Source organism: Neolamprologus brichardi, chromosome 23 (assembly GCF_056152115.1).
Source record: "Neolamprologus brichardi isolate AB-2024 chromosome 23, ASM5615211v1, whole genome shotgun sequence".
Classification (NCBI taxonomy): Eukaryota; Metazoa; Chordata; class Actinopteri; order Cichliformes; family Cichlidae; genus Neolamprologus; species Neolamprologus brichardi.
Genome location: NC_142125.1, coordinates 5,261,595 through 5,278,960, shown reverse-complemented (window position 1 = coordinate 5,278,960; position 17,366 = coordinate 5,261,595). Strand labels below are relative to the sequence as shown.

At 43.3% G+C, this 17,366-nt stretch overlaps 1 protein-coding gene across 6 annotated transcripts; it reads left to right on the top strand.

The window, feature by feature from the left end:
* The first annotated feature begins 35 nt into the window (after positions 1–35).
* Positions 36–15,724, top strand: cbarpb (CACN subunit beta associated regulatory protein b). Of its 6 annotated transcripts, none has more exons than XM_035911917.2 (11): positions 36–161; positions 1,025–1,225; positions 2,059–2,131; positions 3,180–3,325; positions 7,426–7,487; positions 8,460–8,622; positions 9,050–9,221; positions 9,551–9,673; positions 10,147–10,381; positions 10,907–11,096; positions 12,995–15,724. In XM_035911917.2, the coding sequence occupies exons 3-11, from the start codon at positions 2,084–2,086 to the stop codon at positions 14,511–14,513; spliced, it is 2,658 nt and encodes an 885-aa protein (XP_035767810.2). In that variant the 5' UTR covers positions 36–161; positions 1,025–1,225; positions 2,059–2,083; the 3' UTR covers positions 14,514–15,724. The 6 variants fall into 6 exon arrangements, with proteins under 6 accessions (XP_035767810.2, XP_006800461.2, XP_035767814.2 ...); XM_006800398.3 differs by having other exon boundaries at positions 36–165; XM_035911919.2 differs by lacking the exon at positions 36–161 and adding an exon at positions 639–741.
* The last annotated feature ends 1,642 nt before the right edge of the window (positions 15,725–17,366 follow it).

Here is a 17,366-nt window from a genome sequence, read left to right as displayed (position 1 = left end):
TAGTCACGTGATGCGCCTCTGACTGGGTGGTGGGCGTGTGTTAAGCGGTGGGGTTTCATTCATAAATACTTTTAGCCTTAAAGTCCACATTAAAGTGATCACGGAAGAGTTCCGCGTTATTGACTTCGCCCCTCCACTCCCGCATGGACCAGGATAGTTGGGTAGGTGAGTGCTTACCGTCGCCGCGTGCCTACTTTTGTGTGCGCTCGTGCACCCAATTCAAAATCGTGAGCTGCCTTTCTCCTCTCTGTACACCAAGATCTATGTAAACGGCTTTGTTGTTTTCTAACCAGTTTTTAAGGGTGGGCTTCATTTCCTTCGATAATGTGATTACACTTAGAAAAAAAAGAGAGCGAGATTGTTATCGCTTAAACCTTCAGTAGGAAACATCTGCCAGAGAAAATCCCCATTAATTTGTTCCAGGGAAAAATATTACCCTTTGTAGCTACAAGAGACAGCAGTCTTTATGCTTTTTCTACTGCAGCAATCTATTTTAATAAACTACTTATTACATGATTTAAATAAAACGATATCCATGCTTTGTTCTATGGAGGACGGAAACGAGATAATATTTTTTTAAAGATACAAAATATTAAAGTGAGAACGATGCACTGTATGATAGCAGTACCTGGTAATGCTTTGTTAAGCATGACTGGATACTGACTGGTACTGCTGGGACACCTGTGTCTTGCCATCTGCTGTGGGAATACTGCTATCATCGGGATTTGCAACAACGCAAAAGTAAGCAGTCCTCAGTAAAGTGTGAGGATGCACTGATTTTCAGCTTACCTTCATGGATTTCTTCATTTTTGAGTGCAGGTCAATAAAAGTAGTATATCTTTTGTTTACTTCCTGTTACTGAAGACGTGCTGGGAGAGGTTTTCATTGCATTTATTTTAAATTGTAAGTAATTTTTGATGATGCTTAATGTTTTAGGAACATCCCAAGAAGATGTTTCATTAATACGAAATCCCTACTACTTGCGGCTTGAACAATGTGCATCATTCTGTGTGTTTGTTGTCAGCCATGCAGCACTACCGTCCTGTTGCTCTGAGGCCAGTGGGTCGGCCCTGAGGGGGAACACCGCTGCTCAGGCTCAGTTGGCTGGGTGCGCTGAGGTGGCTGAGGATGCAGCAAGGGAGCTGAGGAGGAGACTCCTGAGCTACAGCCCGGCACACACATTCAGAGCTGCTACTGCTGCTGCTGCGTACTGCCCTCCACCAGGGTAAGATTACTGTCTGATAGGAAGCAGGATGTGGTACAGTACTGCAAAGGAAAGCATTCTGACCACAGACTGATGTGCTTTCTGTAAAACTATTCATGCTTGGACAGTGGACGCAGGGCTTTAGATGGGCTGGCAGAAAAGAGCTCGGCTATAGCTTACAGGTTGTGGTGCTGAAGTTGAGCACCGCAGTGACTGGCAGGCGAGCAAGGCGTGCTGATTGCTGCTGGCATGTTGCTTCTCCCTTGCTGGGTGAGTAGATCCATCCAGGGTTAGTGTATGTGCGTATGCGTGGGCGTCTGGTGCAGCAGTAGCAGAATTAATGGCTGTGATCTGTAAGAGCAAGAGCCAGCAGCGGTAGTGGAACTCAGCTGCGGGAGCCAGTATTTAGTAAGAGTTGCTGTTTCTCTCTGTTCCCTGTGTGTGTGTGTGTGTCTGTGTGTGGGGGAGGTAGATGGAGTCTTTGGACTGATATGGAATTATGGGTGATGATTAACAGCCAAGATGCTAAAGCTTACATGTTCTGTCGGTCTCGACGCATGCGTGCAAGAACAACGTACCCATTTGGTTTCTTCCTCTTCTTCCAGTCTTTCATGACTGTTTTGAAAAGATTGTTATTTGCTGTCACACAGATTACACATTACAATAATTTCCATGTTATTACACATCAGCCTGCATGGCTGTTTTAGGCTTATATGCTCAGTATTTCTGGATTTATTGACACAGATAGAATGCAGCACATTTGGAGGCTGACTTTGTGATTTGATGCACATCTCCAGTTACAGTCATTTCCTTTGTGTATTTGTGTGTGTTTGTGTGCATGTGTTATCTCTCAGGGGGACTCTCTAGTTGGCCTGGACCATGAGCAATGAGTCTACCGTCTGGAACAGCCTACCAGAAAACTCCACAGTAAGTCTGCCTTTCACCAATGGCTTATTCTCAAACTTCCTGTACGTCCTGCATGTGTGTGTGTGTGTCTGTGAGACGCCCAGCACCAGAACCATACTTTCCCCCCATATTCTCTTCTGGCTGGATGACCGGCTAATGGAGAACATCCTGACCTGGACCTGAAATAATTAAATCTCTGATCTAATCTCAGCTTTGATTTCCCCTTGCAGAGAAATGACAGTGTGACGTCAGAGTCTAACGCTCATTAACACTTGCAGAGTGTTCTCCATCGCAGAGCTCAGAACAATACTCCACCTATTCATCATGTTTCTCAAATCAAGTCTATTATCCTTGTATCGTTTTGTCATCAATCACTTTATTAAAATACTTTAAAGTACCGTTATGCAGCTGACACGAGCCAAATCAAAGTTACGACGGGAACACGTTTTTGCTTTTAAAACAGAAGGAAAAAAGTCAAATTTAACTTCAGCGACGTGTCTCCTAATGTACGCTTAATTCACTCAGCTGCAGTCCTTGCTGTGAGAGCTCTCCCATAGCTAAAGGTACACTGTAGACAGGTTAATAGCCCTGGCATGTATTGATTCATTGCACTGTCGTATTTATAGATTTACTTTATGCAGACCAACCGAGCAGCAGGACTAAATCAATCCCGTGAACTCCACGGTGCGACTGTGAACGTAAAACGCCTGCAAGTCTAGCCTACTACTGAGGTGTCGGGCTTTTCATGTTTCAACGTTTCAAACCAAAAGACTGTAAATCGTTCAAAGTAAACCCGCACGGTGCACACTTCTGCATGGCGTTGCATATTTGGTGCAATTTCTGCCATCGGGCATGATACGTATGACTTTATTTTAGCAAGAGTAAAAATAAAAGGCGAAAAATCATAGTGAGAAGAGTGGAGGTGTGATTTTTTTTTTTCTCCTTTGTACCTCTGTCTATCAGCCCAGAACGACACAGCGTTAATCATCAGTGAGTGTTTCAGTGCCTACTCTGGCAACACAGGAAACTTCGCTTCTCTAATTTGCAACATGTTGCTCCCTCTTTTTAGACTCAGGAGATCCCACTCGAGGTTGAGGAGCAGCAGGATGGTTATGTGCTCCTCCTGGTGATCCTCTCCATCTTCTTGGTAGGAACACTGACATTCATCTCTGTCTTCCTCTTCGCTTGCCGCCGTGGAGGGAAATGCTGTGCCAGGTGGGACACAAAAATTATGTATTTCTTTTCTCGTAAAAAAAATTTAAAAAATCTATATATATATATATATATAAGAACTAATAACCTTATAAGGCTTGTGATGCCCACACTGTATCTCAGTGCGTTTGATTCACCTGTAAATGGCCTGTATTTATATAGTGCTTTACTAGTCCCTAAGGACCCCAAAGCGCTTTACATATCCAGTCATCCACCCATTCACACACACATTCACACACTGGTGATGGCAAGTTACATTGTAGCCACAGCCACCCTGGGGCGCACTGACAGAGGCGAGGCTGCCGGACACTGGTGCCACCGGGCTCTCTGACCACCACCAGTAGGCAACGGGTGAAGTGTCTTGCCCAAGGACACAACGACCGAGACTGTCCAAGCCGGGGCTCGAACCGGCAACCTTCCGATTACAAGGCGAACAGCCAACTCTTGAGCCACGATCGCCCACCTGTGGTTATTTTGAGATTAACTTTTATTATAATATTTTATTATTATTATTATTATTATTATTATTATTATTATTATTAATAATAATAATAATAATAATAATAATAATTATTATTATTATTATTATTATTATTATTATTATTATATTATTATTATTATTATTATTATTAATAATAATAATAATAATAATTATTATTATATTATTATTATTATTATTATTAATAATAATAATAATAATAATAATAATAATGGATTGCATTAATATAGCGCTTTTCAGGACCCCTCAAAGCGCTGTACAATACCACTATTCGTTCACTCTCACATTCACACACTGGTGGAGGCAGCTACAGTTGTAGCCACAGCTGCCCTGGGGCCGACTGACAGAGGCGAGGCTGCCATATCGCGCCATCGGCCCCTCTGGCCATCACCAGTAGGCTGTAGATGAAGTGAAATTTCAGGCTGTTGCTGTTGTCACTGTTAGCACCAAGCAACAATACCAAACTCTACATCCTTGAAAATTTCCAAAAACATGAAATCAACAACAAATGAAAGAAAAAAGATTCAGGTGCGCAGGTGTTGCTTTACCGAGCAGCATAAAAGTATTTTGTTCACAGAGACTGCTCTCATGCTTTCATGCAACTGCTATTTCGAGACAAACCAGTTCTTCTATCAAATCTGTATACATGCATAATAGATAAAGCTTATTGCAAATGACGCTAACAGCATCCTGTAACATTATCCAGTTCTTCACTGTGACGTCATTAACAGGCAAAAAGTGAGCCGTCAAACAAACGAAAGCATCTTTGTAACACAAAAAAGCTATATTGCAGTAGGTGGTAAGAAAATAAATGTTGCCCTACTGTGACATCTCAGCACGTTAAAGCAGAACAACTCATTATACATGTCTTCCATTTGAGTGTTGAGACTCCCATGAGGCTGCTATGAGAACACCTTAGTGGAAAGACATTCAATATTCATGCTTATTTATTTGCGTGTTTATTGTACAGCAAGATGGCTGACCCTCGAGACTCTTTGTCCATCTCTGCAGCAGCACACATTATCACGTATGCTTGAATACACGAGTGCACAGCACCTAGATGCAGATAAACAAAGAGCTCAGAGGCTGAGGCGTGAAAAGCCTGGGAGAGAGCAAAAGGAGAATCGGACAGACCGGTACAAATGATGAGTGTAATGAGATTTCATAGCCGCCATCGGCAGTGATTAATCTTGCGTTTCAAATGAGCGCTGTGCGCGCACCGCTGAGAATATGTACACACAAACTCACGGGCATACCTTGAACAGGAAAGGAGGAGCCACAGAGGAAATGAAAGACAAGGAGAAGCACAGATCTGAGTGGAAAGAAAATTCCCTTAAGTCACTTCACACCCACACAATGCACACCAACATACACCCACCAACACACACACACACGCACACATACAACTTGTATCTCTGCACAACTCTGGAACAGCTTTCAGTTTCTTTTTTTCTGCCTCATCAACTAGACCCTGTGTATGGGATTTAAGCAGCACTGTGGAGGATTATAAGCTACTAAAGATGTTAAAACAAAAAAAGCGTAAAGATATGCTTATAGAGCAATAGACGCTCTATCTGCTAAACAAAATGACCTTTATTGTGCATCTCCTCTCTGTCCTTAAAGATGAGTGTAAGTGTACAATCCAATAAAGCCTCGTGCTTTATCAGTTCAAGAAGTCCCCTGGCCCTGAAGGTTATCAAGTTACTGGCAATGATTTAGGCCTTCATCGATTACACACCCAAGCAGGCCATTTATATAAAAAGCACAGTGAACTTTCAGTCCTAATAACTTATTCTGATAGTTGTTTGATCGCTGAATTTGTAAGCTGTTCACATGCAAGTGTATTAATAAAGCACAAGAACTCAATGTATAAATGTAACCGTGACTCAAGTGAGAGGCGTGACACTGAAAGAATTTTGCAACAGCACTGATGATGGAGTATAACTTCCAGGGAGAAAAACATTGTTAAAAAACCTATTTTGGGACCAAAAAACACCATTTTAAGCAGCTTGCATCAGATTTGACTGGAATCGCAGTTTTTCTGTCCTCCACACAAAACCATGCGTACACATCTTCCCACTCAAGCACTGTTATTTATAAAAGAAGTACATATGTATGTTTTTGAAACAGTATCAATCCTTTGTATCAATCCTGGCACTCTGTCAGTGCGCCCCAGGGCAGCTGTGGCTACAATGTAGCTTGCCATTGCCAGTGTGTGAATGTGTGTGTGAATGGGTGAATGACTGAATGTAGTGTAAAGCGCTTTGGGGTCCTTAGGGACTGAGTAAAGTGCTATACAAATGCAGGCCATTTACCATTTACCATAAGGGAAGCAGAAAAAACCTATTATGCTAAATTCCCACTCAACATTTAAATTCTTGGACTCTTCTAGAGTAGTTCTAAATAATCCTTATTTATCTTATAATGTGTCTTGGAGCAGCTTCTTACTTGATCATCTGTCTGCAATTAGCTGCTTTAGCTTCCTCATCCCTTTGAGCTACTTTGTTTCTGATTGGACGACCCTTACAAACAGAGTGTTTCACTTTTGTAGTCACAGCCAGAGCTATGTGCTTTGGTTGACCATATTAAGTATCTACTACTCTGACCAACATCACACAGAGCCAAGAAAGAGAAAACTGTCAGAAACAGAGGGGATGGAGCAGCCTGAGACTTTAGTGCACAGGGTTTACTTGCACATGAACAGATGCTTATCGTTTAATATGAGCAGCCATTGTAACAGCATAATTGTGACAAAATGAGGTAAGCCACAATATGTTACATTTAACATACGCAGAGCATGCATTCTTAATTTACACCTGTTCAGACACATACCTCTATTTCAACAATTAAAATGTACCATTAACAAATGTTAATGTGAAGAATGCAGTACGTAATAAATTCTGTGAGGTTCTTATTTATTTATTTATTTATTTATTTGGAGGGATAAACTGTGCATATTTTAAATAGATGCTTCTGTCGAAAATTGTTGAGCATAAGGATGATTGCTTTGACAATACTGAAGGATCTCTGTAGTCTTTTTTTGAGTTGACAACTTGCATTACTTTTCTCCTTTCAGAATTTTGTTCCATTTGTGATAGCAGAACTGGGACCACCAAATATAACACAGGGACCTTTCTCTGAATTTTACATTTGGTGAAAATGTGCTTCTTCTTTGCTGTTGTCTTATTAGCCTTCGTCTAATAATCTGCAGTGGAAGCAGCGCTTTTACATCACGAGTGTTTACAACCTTCCATGGACAAGGACGGAACGAGGCTCGTGCACACGTGACCATTTATGGTGATGGACTTGTATAAAGGAAGGCCACGCATAAGTGCAGTTTCATAAGTCTGACAAAAAAAAAAATGCAACATTTCTGCTTTCGTGCAAAGACACGGTTTTAAGTGTATCACCACGGACTGCCACGCATGTGGCCCCAGGTGCATTATTTTGACTAAGCTGAAGGTCAGATAGTAACACTGATCATAAGGCCTTGTTCTGTGGTGTCCAGAGTGCCTGCCCGCATCAGCGGGGTCCATCAGATGAAAGACAGACTTCAGGGGTAATCATGTCACTGCATTGATCTGAATGTTTTTGTGTGCCCCAGGGCCAGCAATGACCCTGAGAAAACCAACAACACCTACTTGGAGGAGTCTCAGCCCACCCATGGTAAGAGAAAAAAGGACTTAAAAAAAGGAAGGAGAAATGTGAGGGAGGGCTAGAGAAGGAGACAAGAGAGAAAGAGGCGAGTGAGTGAGGGAGGGAGAAGTAATGGAGATAGGGAAGCTGTGAACTGGAGAGATGGGATGATGGCATGGATATTTTTATCATGTCAGCACAAATGTGTAATCTTGTAATGTGTATTCCATTAAAATATTGTGATCTCATCCCAATTAGCTGAAATAGCTGTGCAATTCCAGGAACACATTTTGACATTGTGTTACCAGTGAATGCTATCTGTGTCAAGTGAACAAGATATATTAGAGGCAGCATGCGTTTTGTACCACACTACTTTTGCAGTGCATTTAGTTTTCCAGTATTTGGGGGGCATTTTATAGTCTTATTACACAGTGCAATAGAGGAAACGAGTAGGAAGAGAGGTACCCATGGGGACTCGAATCAGACACGTTTTCTTCAGCGCTGTAATATGCTGTGTATTCATCCTAATGTAATATTAAACACCGCTCATTACACGAACCCAGCACACGAGTCTATGTAATTCATCCCAGGGAGGACATGAATGCTTTTGCGAAATTTGAAGGCAATCCATTAAAATAACTGCTGAGACACAAAACCACACTGACACATTTCACAGAGGTTTAAAAAGCAGGAGATGAAAGTGGGAACTTCCTCTGGGGAGCATGATTCTTGCAAACGTTTGGCATCGGCCCATCTTAGGTAGAGAGCAATTTTCAGTGAATGAATTAAAGCTGTATCCTGTTAGTCAGATTGGAGTAAAACACACCAAAGTCAGTGGGATTCATAAATGGTATTTCCATATTTCACTTTGTACTAGTGCAGCTTATTCACTGACTGCATTACAGCTGAACTCACACACTTACTTCTATTCTTCTACTGTTCTGTCCTTGTGCTCTTGCTATTTGTGTAATTATCGTTCTCCTCTTCCTTCATTTTGGGCAGAAATCACCATCAGGGTGGATGAGTCAGACTGCCTGTCCATGGCCAGTTCTCATGACCAAGAAACAGAGCGTTTCCTCTCCACGGGCCCCACAGGCCGTCGCGTCTCCTTCAATGAGGCTGCGCTCTTCGACCACGGCAAGAAAACCCAGGAGAAAGGCCGCAGGTTAGAAAGCCAACACAAACAAAGCAGCCCATATTTGCAAATCTCTGTGTTGTTGAATCGGCATTCACCACTCTCTGATGTAGGTTTACACCAGTGCTTAATTCTTTGTGAGCTCAGTATCTAAACCTTTTACTGTGTCCCACATGCTTTTGTTACTTTAGAGTTCAGAATAAAATCAGTCTGCATTATGTATGCTTCGGACACAAAAAGCTCTCACCCTTTGTTATTACTTCACTGCCCTACTTTTCCCTTAAAGCTCCGACTCTAAAATACTAATTTTTCTTCAAGCCTAAATCTGGAAATCATGGTCGTTCTAATGGGTTTGAAGTCAAATATCTCCCGTTGGTCGTTTCCCTCCTATACAAATATAAGCTTCATGATTCAACACTCTTATAGTTTTTTAGTAACTCAGCGTTCTCCACCTCAGGTACACTCTGACGGAGGGTGACTTTCATCATCTGAAGAATGCCCGGCTCACAAACCTCCACATACCTCCTCCGGCCCTCAAGATAGTCACCATCCACGAGTGCGACTCTGCGGAGAACACCATCACGATGACAACGCGCCCTGTTGCTAAGTCAGCCCTTTCCATCTTCCAGGTGACAGCCTTGACCTGCCATTCGCGCTGATGTAACAATAGTCATTAGTATTCACCGGGGCCAATTAAAACATCTTTTATTTGGGTCAGGTCAAGAAAATCTGGCAACCTAATGAGTCCAAACATAGGGTTCAGGGATCATTTCAACAGACCCAGCATTAATTTTCCATTTAGGTAAAGCTGGGATGACAGCCTAGAAGGAAATCTGTCCTTGAAATTAATTGATATTTGTTACTTTAACGCAAAAAATAAACTTTTCTAAAAGAATGTAAATGCACAGCAGTTATGCATAAGATAACAAAGTCTAGTTTTATTTGTGCTTTCCTGCAGCCAATGCTGTGTCCCTTGCCACAAACAGCGTTGACCAGCCTGAGTGTCAGTCCAAGCTGTGCCCTCCCTGGAGATGCTCTCAACTCTGTGGTGGACAGCACCAAAGAGCCAAGCCACACTTCTGTGAGTGAAATATATCAATATATATTATTTTACATCACCTTGTTAATATATTTTTTTGTGCAAAGGCTGGTGTCACACAACCTTTTTATTGCTGAGGAGCCACACAGTAAAGATACATGAATCCAAAGGCCTTCTAGATGCTGAGCGTGCATATAAATGAATTGTAAGAGGTCGTGCGATGAAAAAAAGTAAACAAGGCATTAGTTTAGAATCTAGGTCAACGTGGAGTTTGTGGAATGAATATTTAGTCATTTGTAGAGTGATACGTTTTCTTAAGTCAGTCAGTCTTTACACCCACGAGCCAGTCAACAAGTGAGTCATCCACACAGACATTAGAGGGTCACGTAGCCTGAGGAAGGACCAGCGAGAATGATGGCTGATGGGTAAACAAGGAACATCACTGTCAGATAGGGTTTTACACAGACTACTACTCTTGGCAGGTTTTCTTTTTGACTATGTTTTTCTCTGCTCAGATTGAAATGATGGGAGTGGGGCCTCGGGGCAGAGGCAGCAGTGTCAGTGTGGGAGAATCAGCAGTGCTGGGGAGCGGTGCCTCTCCTGCTGGTGGCGGTGCAGGCCAGAGGCCCGTGCTGCAGTTCCTTACTAAACTGCGGCGCCATGCTAGTCTAGAGGGGGCCAGTCCCTACTTCAAGATCAAGAAATGGAAGCTGGACAGCAGCCAGAGAGCATCGAGTCTGGACACCAGAGGTAATGGATGGTATCTCTGTGATATTCTTTTTGAGAAAAATCAGTATCAGTGCAGCAAGGAAGTACAAATAGTTCTTCCTGGTTCTCTGTTTATAAAACTATACTATTAGACTTTTATTTTTTTTGGTTTATTTGTGTGTGAAGTATTTGTGCCAGCTTTCTCTCTTGGTAAACATACAATGGCTAAGCAGCAGGCTTTAGCAACCAACTGTGAGCTGCCTTTTGACTGAGGTGGAGATGTACACACAAGCATAATAGACAGATGGCTCAGTGACGCAAAGATTGGTTGTTCCAAATCAATTTGAGCCCCTGAGTAAATCCTCCGCACCGATCCTCCTTATTCTATATACACACTTGTCTGCACGCGCCTCTTCTGTCATACCAAGGGACCTAAAAAAAAGCCCAAAACATCACAAAATCTTCTCCGCAGTTAATAGAAGCTTTCTGCCGAATGAAATGTTACTTCACTCCTGCTGTCATACGCCTATAACTCACAGCTCTTTCTTCGTGTGTGATGCGAGCCAGGCTCTCCAAAGAGGAGACAGTTCCAGCGCCAGCGGGCCGCCAGCGAGAGCATGGACCAGGATGACAACGATGCACATCATATAGACCTCATCCAATACATTGCCCGCACCCATGACGTCACCTATCGCCCTAGCCAGCCCACCACATGCCTCCTCTCGCCTCCTTCGACACCACCCCCCTCCCTCGGCAGGTATCTTTAATTCCCTTGCCATTCATCCCGTCCACTGCTTTGCACTCATTTCTTTATTTCAGCTAGAAAACCTGCGCTAACTACTTGTAGTGATTTACAACTCAAAGTCCTAATTCTCCACCACAGTGCGTTAACACAAAAGTTCCTAAACTAAATAAACTTATCATCTTGTCTTTTTTTAGACTAATTGTTTTTCTATGATCCTTAATTAGATGATATCAGACAATGCAGAGTTAAGTGTGAATACTCTGTAACCAGTGTTGGGGAGTAACGGAATACATGTACCGCCGTTACGTATTTAAAATACAAAATATGAGTAACTGTATTCCGTTACAGTTACCGTTTAAAAAGGTGGTATTTAGAATACAGTTACTTTGTTGAAATAAATGGATTACACGGCGGTACTTCCCTGTTTCATATTGCGGCGGGTCAGGCCTGTTTGGGTTTTGTTTGACAGCTACGTTCTGTTGTTCCAGGCGGCAGCGTTACGGTTGCCATGGTTACAGGGTGACGCTCTCTCTCTGCGTGTTTCCTGGGTGAGAGAGCGCCTTTTTGTTGTTGTGCTAAGCTAATAGGCAGAATGCTACAGGTATAGCTCTAAAGAATGTAGCATCATGGGCAGTGTAGTCCGTGCTGCAGGGAGAATGGACTGCCATACACGTTATGTGTCTGTGAGCGAGGGAGGGAGAAAAAGGAAAAGTACGAGCTGTCATCGAGCAAAAACGGGAGCTGGAAGCATGTAAATATAATAATAACTGCTGCAGCCAAGAAGAGAGCCTGACGAGCCCAGTTGTAAGTAAGCTATTAAGACTCGACTGTACACCGTGTTCGTGTTTTCCTCCAAAAACAATAAGTTCCGTTGGAGCAGCCTTTCAACGCCTCTCTCTGTCTCTCGCTAGCAAAGTTGACCCAGACAACAAAGTAAAGCTAGTTTTCGGCTACGAGCCCGACACAGAACCCACCGTATTAGCCAGAGGTCCCTTTACTACGGTTCGGAGCCGCGGACCTTCAGTAACAGTAATAAATCACAGCAATAGTACATTCATGTAGTTGTAAACAGCATGATAATATATTAAGTAATCCAAAGTATTCAGAATACGTTACTCTCATTGAGTAACGTAACAGAATATGTTACAGAATACATTTTGAGGCATGTATTCTGTATTCTGTAATGGAATACATTTTAAAAGTAACCTTCCCAACACTGTCTGTAACCAAAGTCTGATCTGTCTTTTCAAACAATGCCATCAGTTTGAGCCACGTGGCGAGGATTCCTCGCGGAGAATTGGGACGCGGGGTTTATAACAGGCACACGAAACCATTTCATTGCTGACTTGATAATGTAACGATGTTTTCAAAAGTACGATTATAATATAAGTTTGCAATTATAGCAGTGCAGGTTGTTTTTTAGGGTTTCGTGTTACGCAACAAAAACTGCTAATGCTCATACATATTTTCTTACATAACTATTTATTTTCTTACACTGACTATGAAACGAATCGATGTTTTTGGTGTACGTTTGTTTTATTGCTGAAAATAAAATCCATTTCTGTGAACAAAGAAATGCAACGATTCTTATGCTCATTTCCTCAGCTCATGTTATGCTCCGTGCATTACGTTTCTTAAAATTCCCTGCCCTAAGATGAAAGCACCTTTCCAGAGTTTAAGCAGTTTCAGCTGTTCAGCTAAGATCACTTTAGAGACATGCAGCTGCAACCATTTGCAAGTCATGATAATCATTCTGTGCTCTGTGAACACAACCATGTCTCAGATTAACATCCTATTTAGGTAAATGCTCACTGACACTTGTGTTGCATGTCTCTTTGTTTCTCTTCTTCCTCGTCTCTTTATTTCTTTTCATTTTATCTCATCTCTCCATCCCTGTGTGGATACTGCAGGGTAGAGGTAGAGGTGATGGTGGAGCCCAGCTGCAGCCGTGGAGGACCAGGGGTGATTGGCCTGTCCCCTGATCCCCAAGACGAAGCGCTGTCCTTGGCTAGAAGGGAAAGTGCAAACCAATCCGACCCCATTGATTCCCAGGATTCCCAGTCACTTTACAGAGACATCTGGACATTACGTGCAACTCTCGAACAGTACGCAGCCTCTGACCAGAGCAGCAACAATGACAGGAACTCAGTCTGCAGTGATGCTGACAGTGTGTGTTCACTTGGTGGACGAACAGACACAGAAAGAGGTCTCCCCAGCTACCCATCCCAGGATTTAGGGGATGAGGGAGAGGGTGGGGAGGATGACAAGGACTTCTTTGTCTGTATGGATGAGAAGATGGAGGTGAAGGAGTCAAAAAAGAAGAAACAGAAAAGCACAGACTCAGAGCGAGGGAGCAATGATGGAGAAACGGGGACTCGTAAATTACTGCAGATGGACAGCGGCTACGCGTCGATAGAGGCTCCGTCTCGAGGTCCGGAAGATCTGCGACTGTTTGGGAGCAGCAGCATCACCAGCAGCCCCAAAGACAGAACAGCCCACGAGAAAAGGCATCATTTCACCAATGCAGGGCGAACTGGCACGATAGGTGAGAGTTTTGAATCTCATCTCTTCGAGGAGGAGCCTGAAGATGAGTTGTTGTTGGGCGCCAGTGGAGGAGTTTCCACCGAAACAGGTGCTGGTTCACTGAGGTGGTTTCCATACGGTCATGTGCTCTCTCCTCGAGAAGCTGCACAGCTTCCACCTCAGCATTTAACGCTGCACCGCCGAGACTACAGCATAGATGAGAAGACGGATGCGCTCTTCCACGAGTTTCTCCGCCACGACCCTCAGTTTGATCAGCAGGAGTCCCCGCTGAGAAAGCACCGGTCCCGAATCCACCTACGCAAGCAGTGGCAGCGCCACAAGCAGTGGAGCGATCCTGGTGTCAGACACTTCCAGTCCTCCTTTGAGAGACAGCGGACGCCTCTAAGGAGGGGTGACAGTGTAAACTATCCCCTGGACACGAGCTACCACAGTACGCTGCCCCGCATCGTCAGTGCTCCTGACGAGGAGACGAGCGATGGGACCAGCAGCATGCCTGACACTCCAAAGGTAGAGCTCACAACATCTGAGGATGGAGAAAAGGTGCAGGGCGCCCCCGTCAGAGACACTGAGGACCGCACGACCTCTTCCCCTTCGCCTCTTCATCCCTCCATTTCAGAGAAAGATGGAGGACTGACTGAGCTGCCTGACCCTCAGGATGACAGCAGACAGTCTAGCCACCCCTCTGAACCCCCAGATGAGCGTTCACGTCAGCTGCTCGACTCGTCGGGATACGGCCCACAAACCATCACAGCAGAGCTAACAGACAAACTGAGTGCTAACCTGGATGAGAGGTTGTACACGGGCCTTCGCAGGACCAAGGACACGGCTACAGAGTGTGTGACCGTGACAGCCACACACGCTTCTCCGGACCACAGCCCAGTGTAGCAGGGCTCCAATCGTCCTCCTCATCATCCTCCTCCTGTCTGCTAATACACTCATTTCTTTCTGTTTGGTTCGTCTTGCTTCAGTTTCAATTAAACACCAATTCCCAGATAACCGTAGATACAGCTGATCCACCAGAAATGTACCCACTCTCTCCCTGCAAGTGTCAGCATTACAAAGCTGTTGAGTCTTCCCATTTTACAGCTCACTAACATCAACATATCAAAAATCATACAATTTTAGAAATAACTGCTTCCTCATTAAGTGTTTCTTTGTGTGTGTGTATTCTCTTTATGCCTCTTTTGCTGTCTTTCTGTCTCTGCTCTCCAGTAAAAGCAACTCAAGCTGAGAGCTGCTATGGCCTCTGTACTCCTTGATCCACTGTGAAACCAGGTGCTATTAGACAAGTAGAAGGCTAGTGAAGTGGACAAAACAGTTACCCACCAGTGCTGTGAGAGTAAATACTGTAGTAAAAACATAGTTGTGAATTCAAAGATTGCTTAGAACATCATAATAAAACTATATGAATCATAAATTATCTTAATGTGGCCTATTGCAGGGCAACACAGACCCTTTAAAAAAGTTAAATTAGTTTAGTAGGCTTAGTTGGCAGCATGGTGGCACGGTGGTTAGCACTGTTGCCGCACAGCAAGAAGGTCCTGAGTTCAATTCCACCATCAGGCCGGGGTCTTTCTGTGTGGAGTTTGCATGTTCTCCCCGTGTTTGCGTGGGTTCCCTCCGGGTACTCCGGCTTCCTCCCACTGTCCAAAGACATGCAGCTTGTGGGGATAGGTTGATTGATTAATCCAAATTGTCACTAGGTATGAATGTGAGTGCGAATGGTTGTCTGTCCCTGTGTGTTGGCCCTGCGACAGACTGGCGACCTGTCCAGGGTGTACCCCGCCTCTCGCTCTATGACAGCTGGGATAGGCTCCAGCACCCCCCGCGACCCTGAAAAGGATAAGCGGAAGCGAATGGATGGATGGATGGAGGCTTAGTTCCTTTGAAAGATTGACCCAAATAAGGAAGACGCTACGCTACACGGAGTCGTTCAGAGTGGTTGTTTAGATCAGTGGTGTCCAGCCTGTTGGTTGACCGGATGACAGAAAAGGTCAAATCGAGGACATCCTCTATCACCAACCGTGTGATTGAAAATGCTTCTCAGCTTTGTGACACATTTCTTGTTTACTTGTAACTTTTTTGTTTAACGAGCAGTAATAGCTTAGCTTGCTTAGATGACAGCGAAAACCGACAGTGCGGCAGGTTTAAAAACGAGACGTCCTGCCTGCCAACAGGCAGAACTATCAGACTGGACAAGATCCAGCACTCTGGTGACATGATTCTTCGTCAGTCAAAGATCCATCAGTAATGTACAACTCTGTAAGCTATGACTTTTATTACTTTGGGCATCACTGCACTAAGAATGAGAACAGAGCCAGAGTTGTGTTTAAAGCCATGATAAGAGAAATTACATAGAAGCTATTAGATATGAAGCTACAACTGAATTAATCAGGCAGGCATGTTCTCTCACGCTTACAAAACAAGCTTTATTTGTCAACATATGACATTCTAATTTCTCCCCCCCTCCTCCTCTAATTCTCTTGAGAAAGTTGAGAGTGCAGCAGATTCCTCCCTCGGGGGCTTTATGGCTTCCTGAAAGGTTATAAAACTATCAGAACAAAGTGTCTGTGTTTAAGTCGACTTTTTCTCTCTTATTTTGCTCTTTTTTTTTTGCAATAAAAAACAACCTGCAGCTTTGTCTAAATTAAACAAAAAAAAAACATCATCAGATTAGGCTTTTTAGGCAGAGAATTCAATGCAGAATATGCATAAAAGGGAACACTGTAGATGATGGTGTGAAATATCCGAGCAGACAACATTATCCTCCTCTGTTTGTTTGGGTGGATGATGATGATGATGATGCTCCTTTACAGTCTGCCCAAATTAGATCTTTCTCCTCTGTGTGACAGGAGTCTCCTAAGTGGACTCCGAGGCACAGGCTGAGTTTCCTGTTACAAGAACGGTGACTGAGAATAAAGGAGATGAACTCAAATAAAGAATAGGGAGCCTAGTGTTTTTTTAATTGCTCTTGTCTTCCCCCCACCCAACCACCCACCCTACACACACACACACACAGACACTGAACAATTATGTCACAATTAAAAACCACAATCCCCTGGAGCAATTTTGTGCCATCAATTATTGTTCTTCCTATGTTGGTGCTAGTTAGTAGGAAGGGAAGAAAATATCAACAAATCCCCCTTTCAGTTAGGACGGAAATGACACCTCCATGCTGATAATTATTCACCCCATCCTGACAGTTAATCTTAAAGAGGAAAAAACGCTATGTTTTCCACAAAACGCCCTCCAAAAAAGCCAAAATGTCTCAAACGTGAGTCAGTTTGAGACAACAGCAGCCACAAAAGAAAACGGCCATAAGGATTGAACTGAAATCAGTGCATCTGTACAAATATTACAGTTTGCTGTGTATACAAGCACAATATCACAATATCTAGACTGTATCAATATCCTTTATTAGGTTTAGGCAGATATTATATAACTGGGGACACTGTGGTTAATGGTGTTTGTATACTAACCAGTAGCCTGACAAATGCGTTGATGCATAGCAATGTGTTGGTCTGCATGAGTTCAAATTTTAGTGCAAATCTTCATGTTTTCTCAGACTGATGGTACCGATCCAGTCCATATTTAACGCTCAGTTGTTTAATGCAGAAGTCAAAACACTGGTGTGACTAGAGATTTTGTATTTTATGGGATTTAAGAGTCATTCTAGGATGCTGTAAACAACCAGATTTTGTGGAATTTATCTCTTTGAAAGTAGAAGTATTTCTGTAT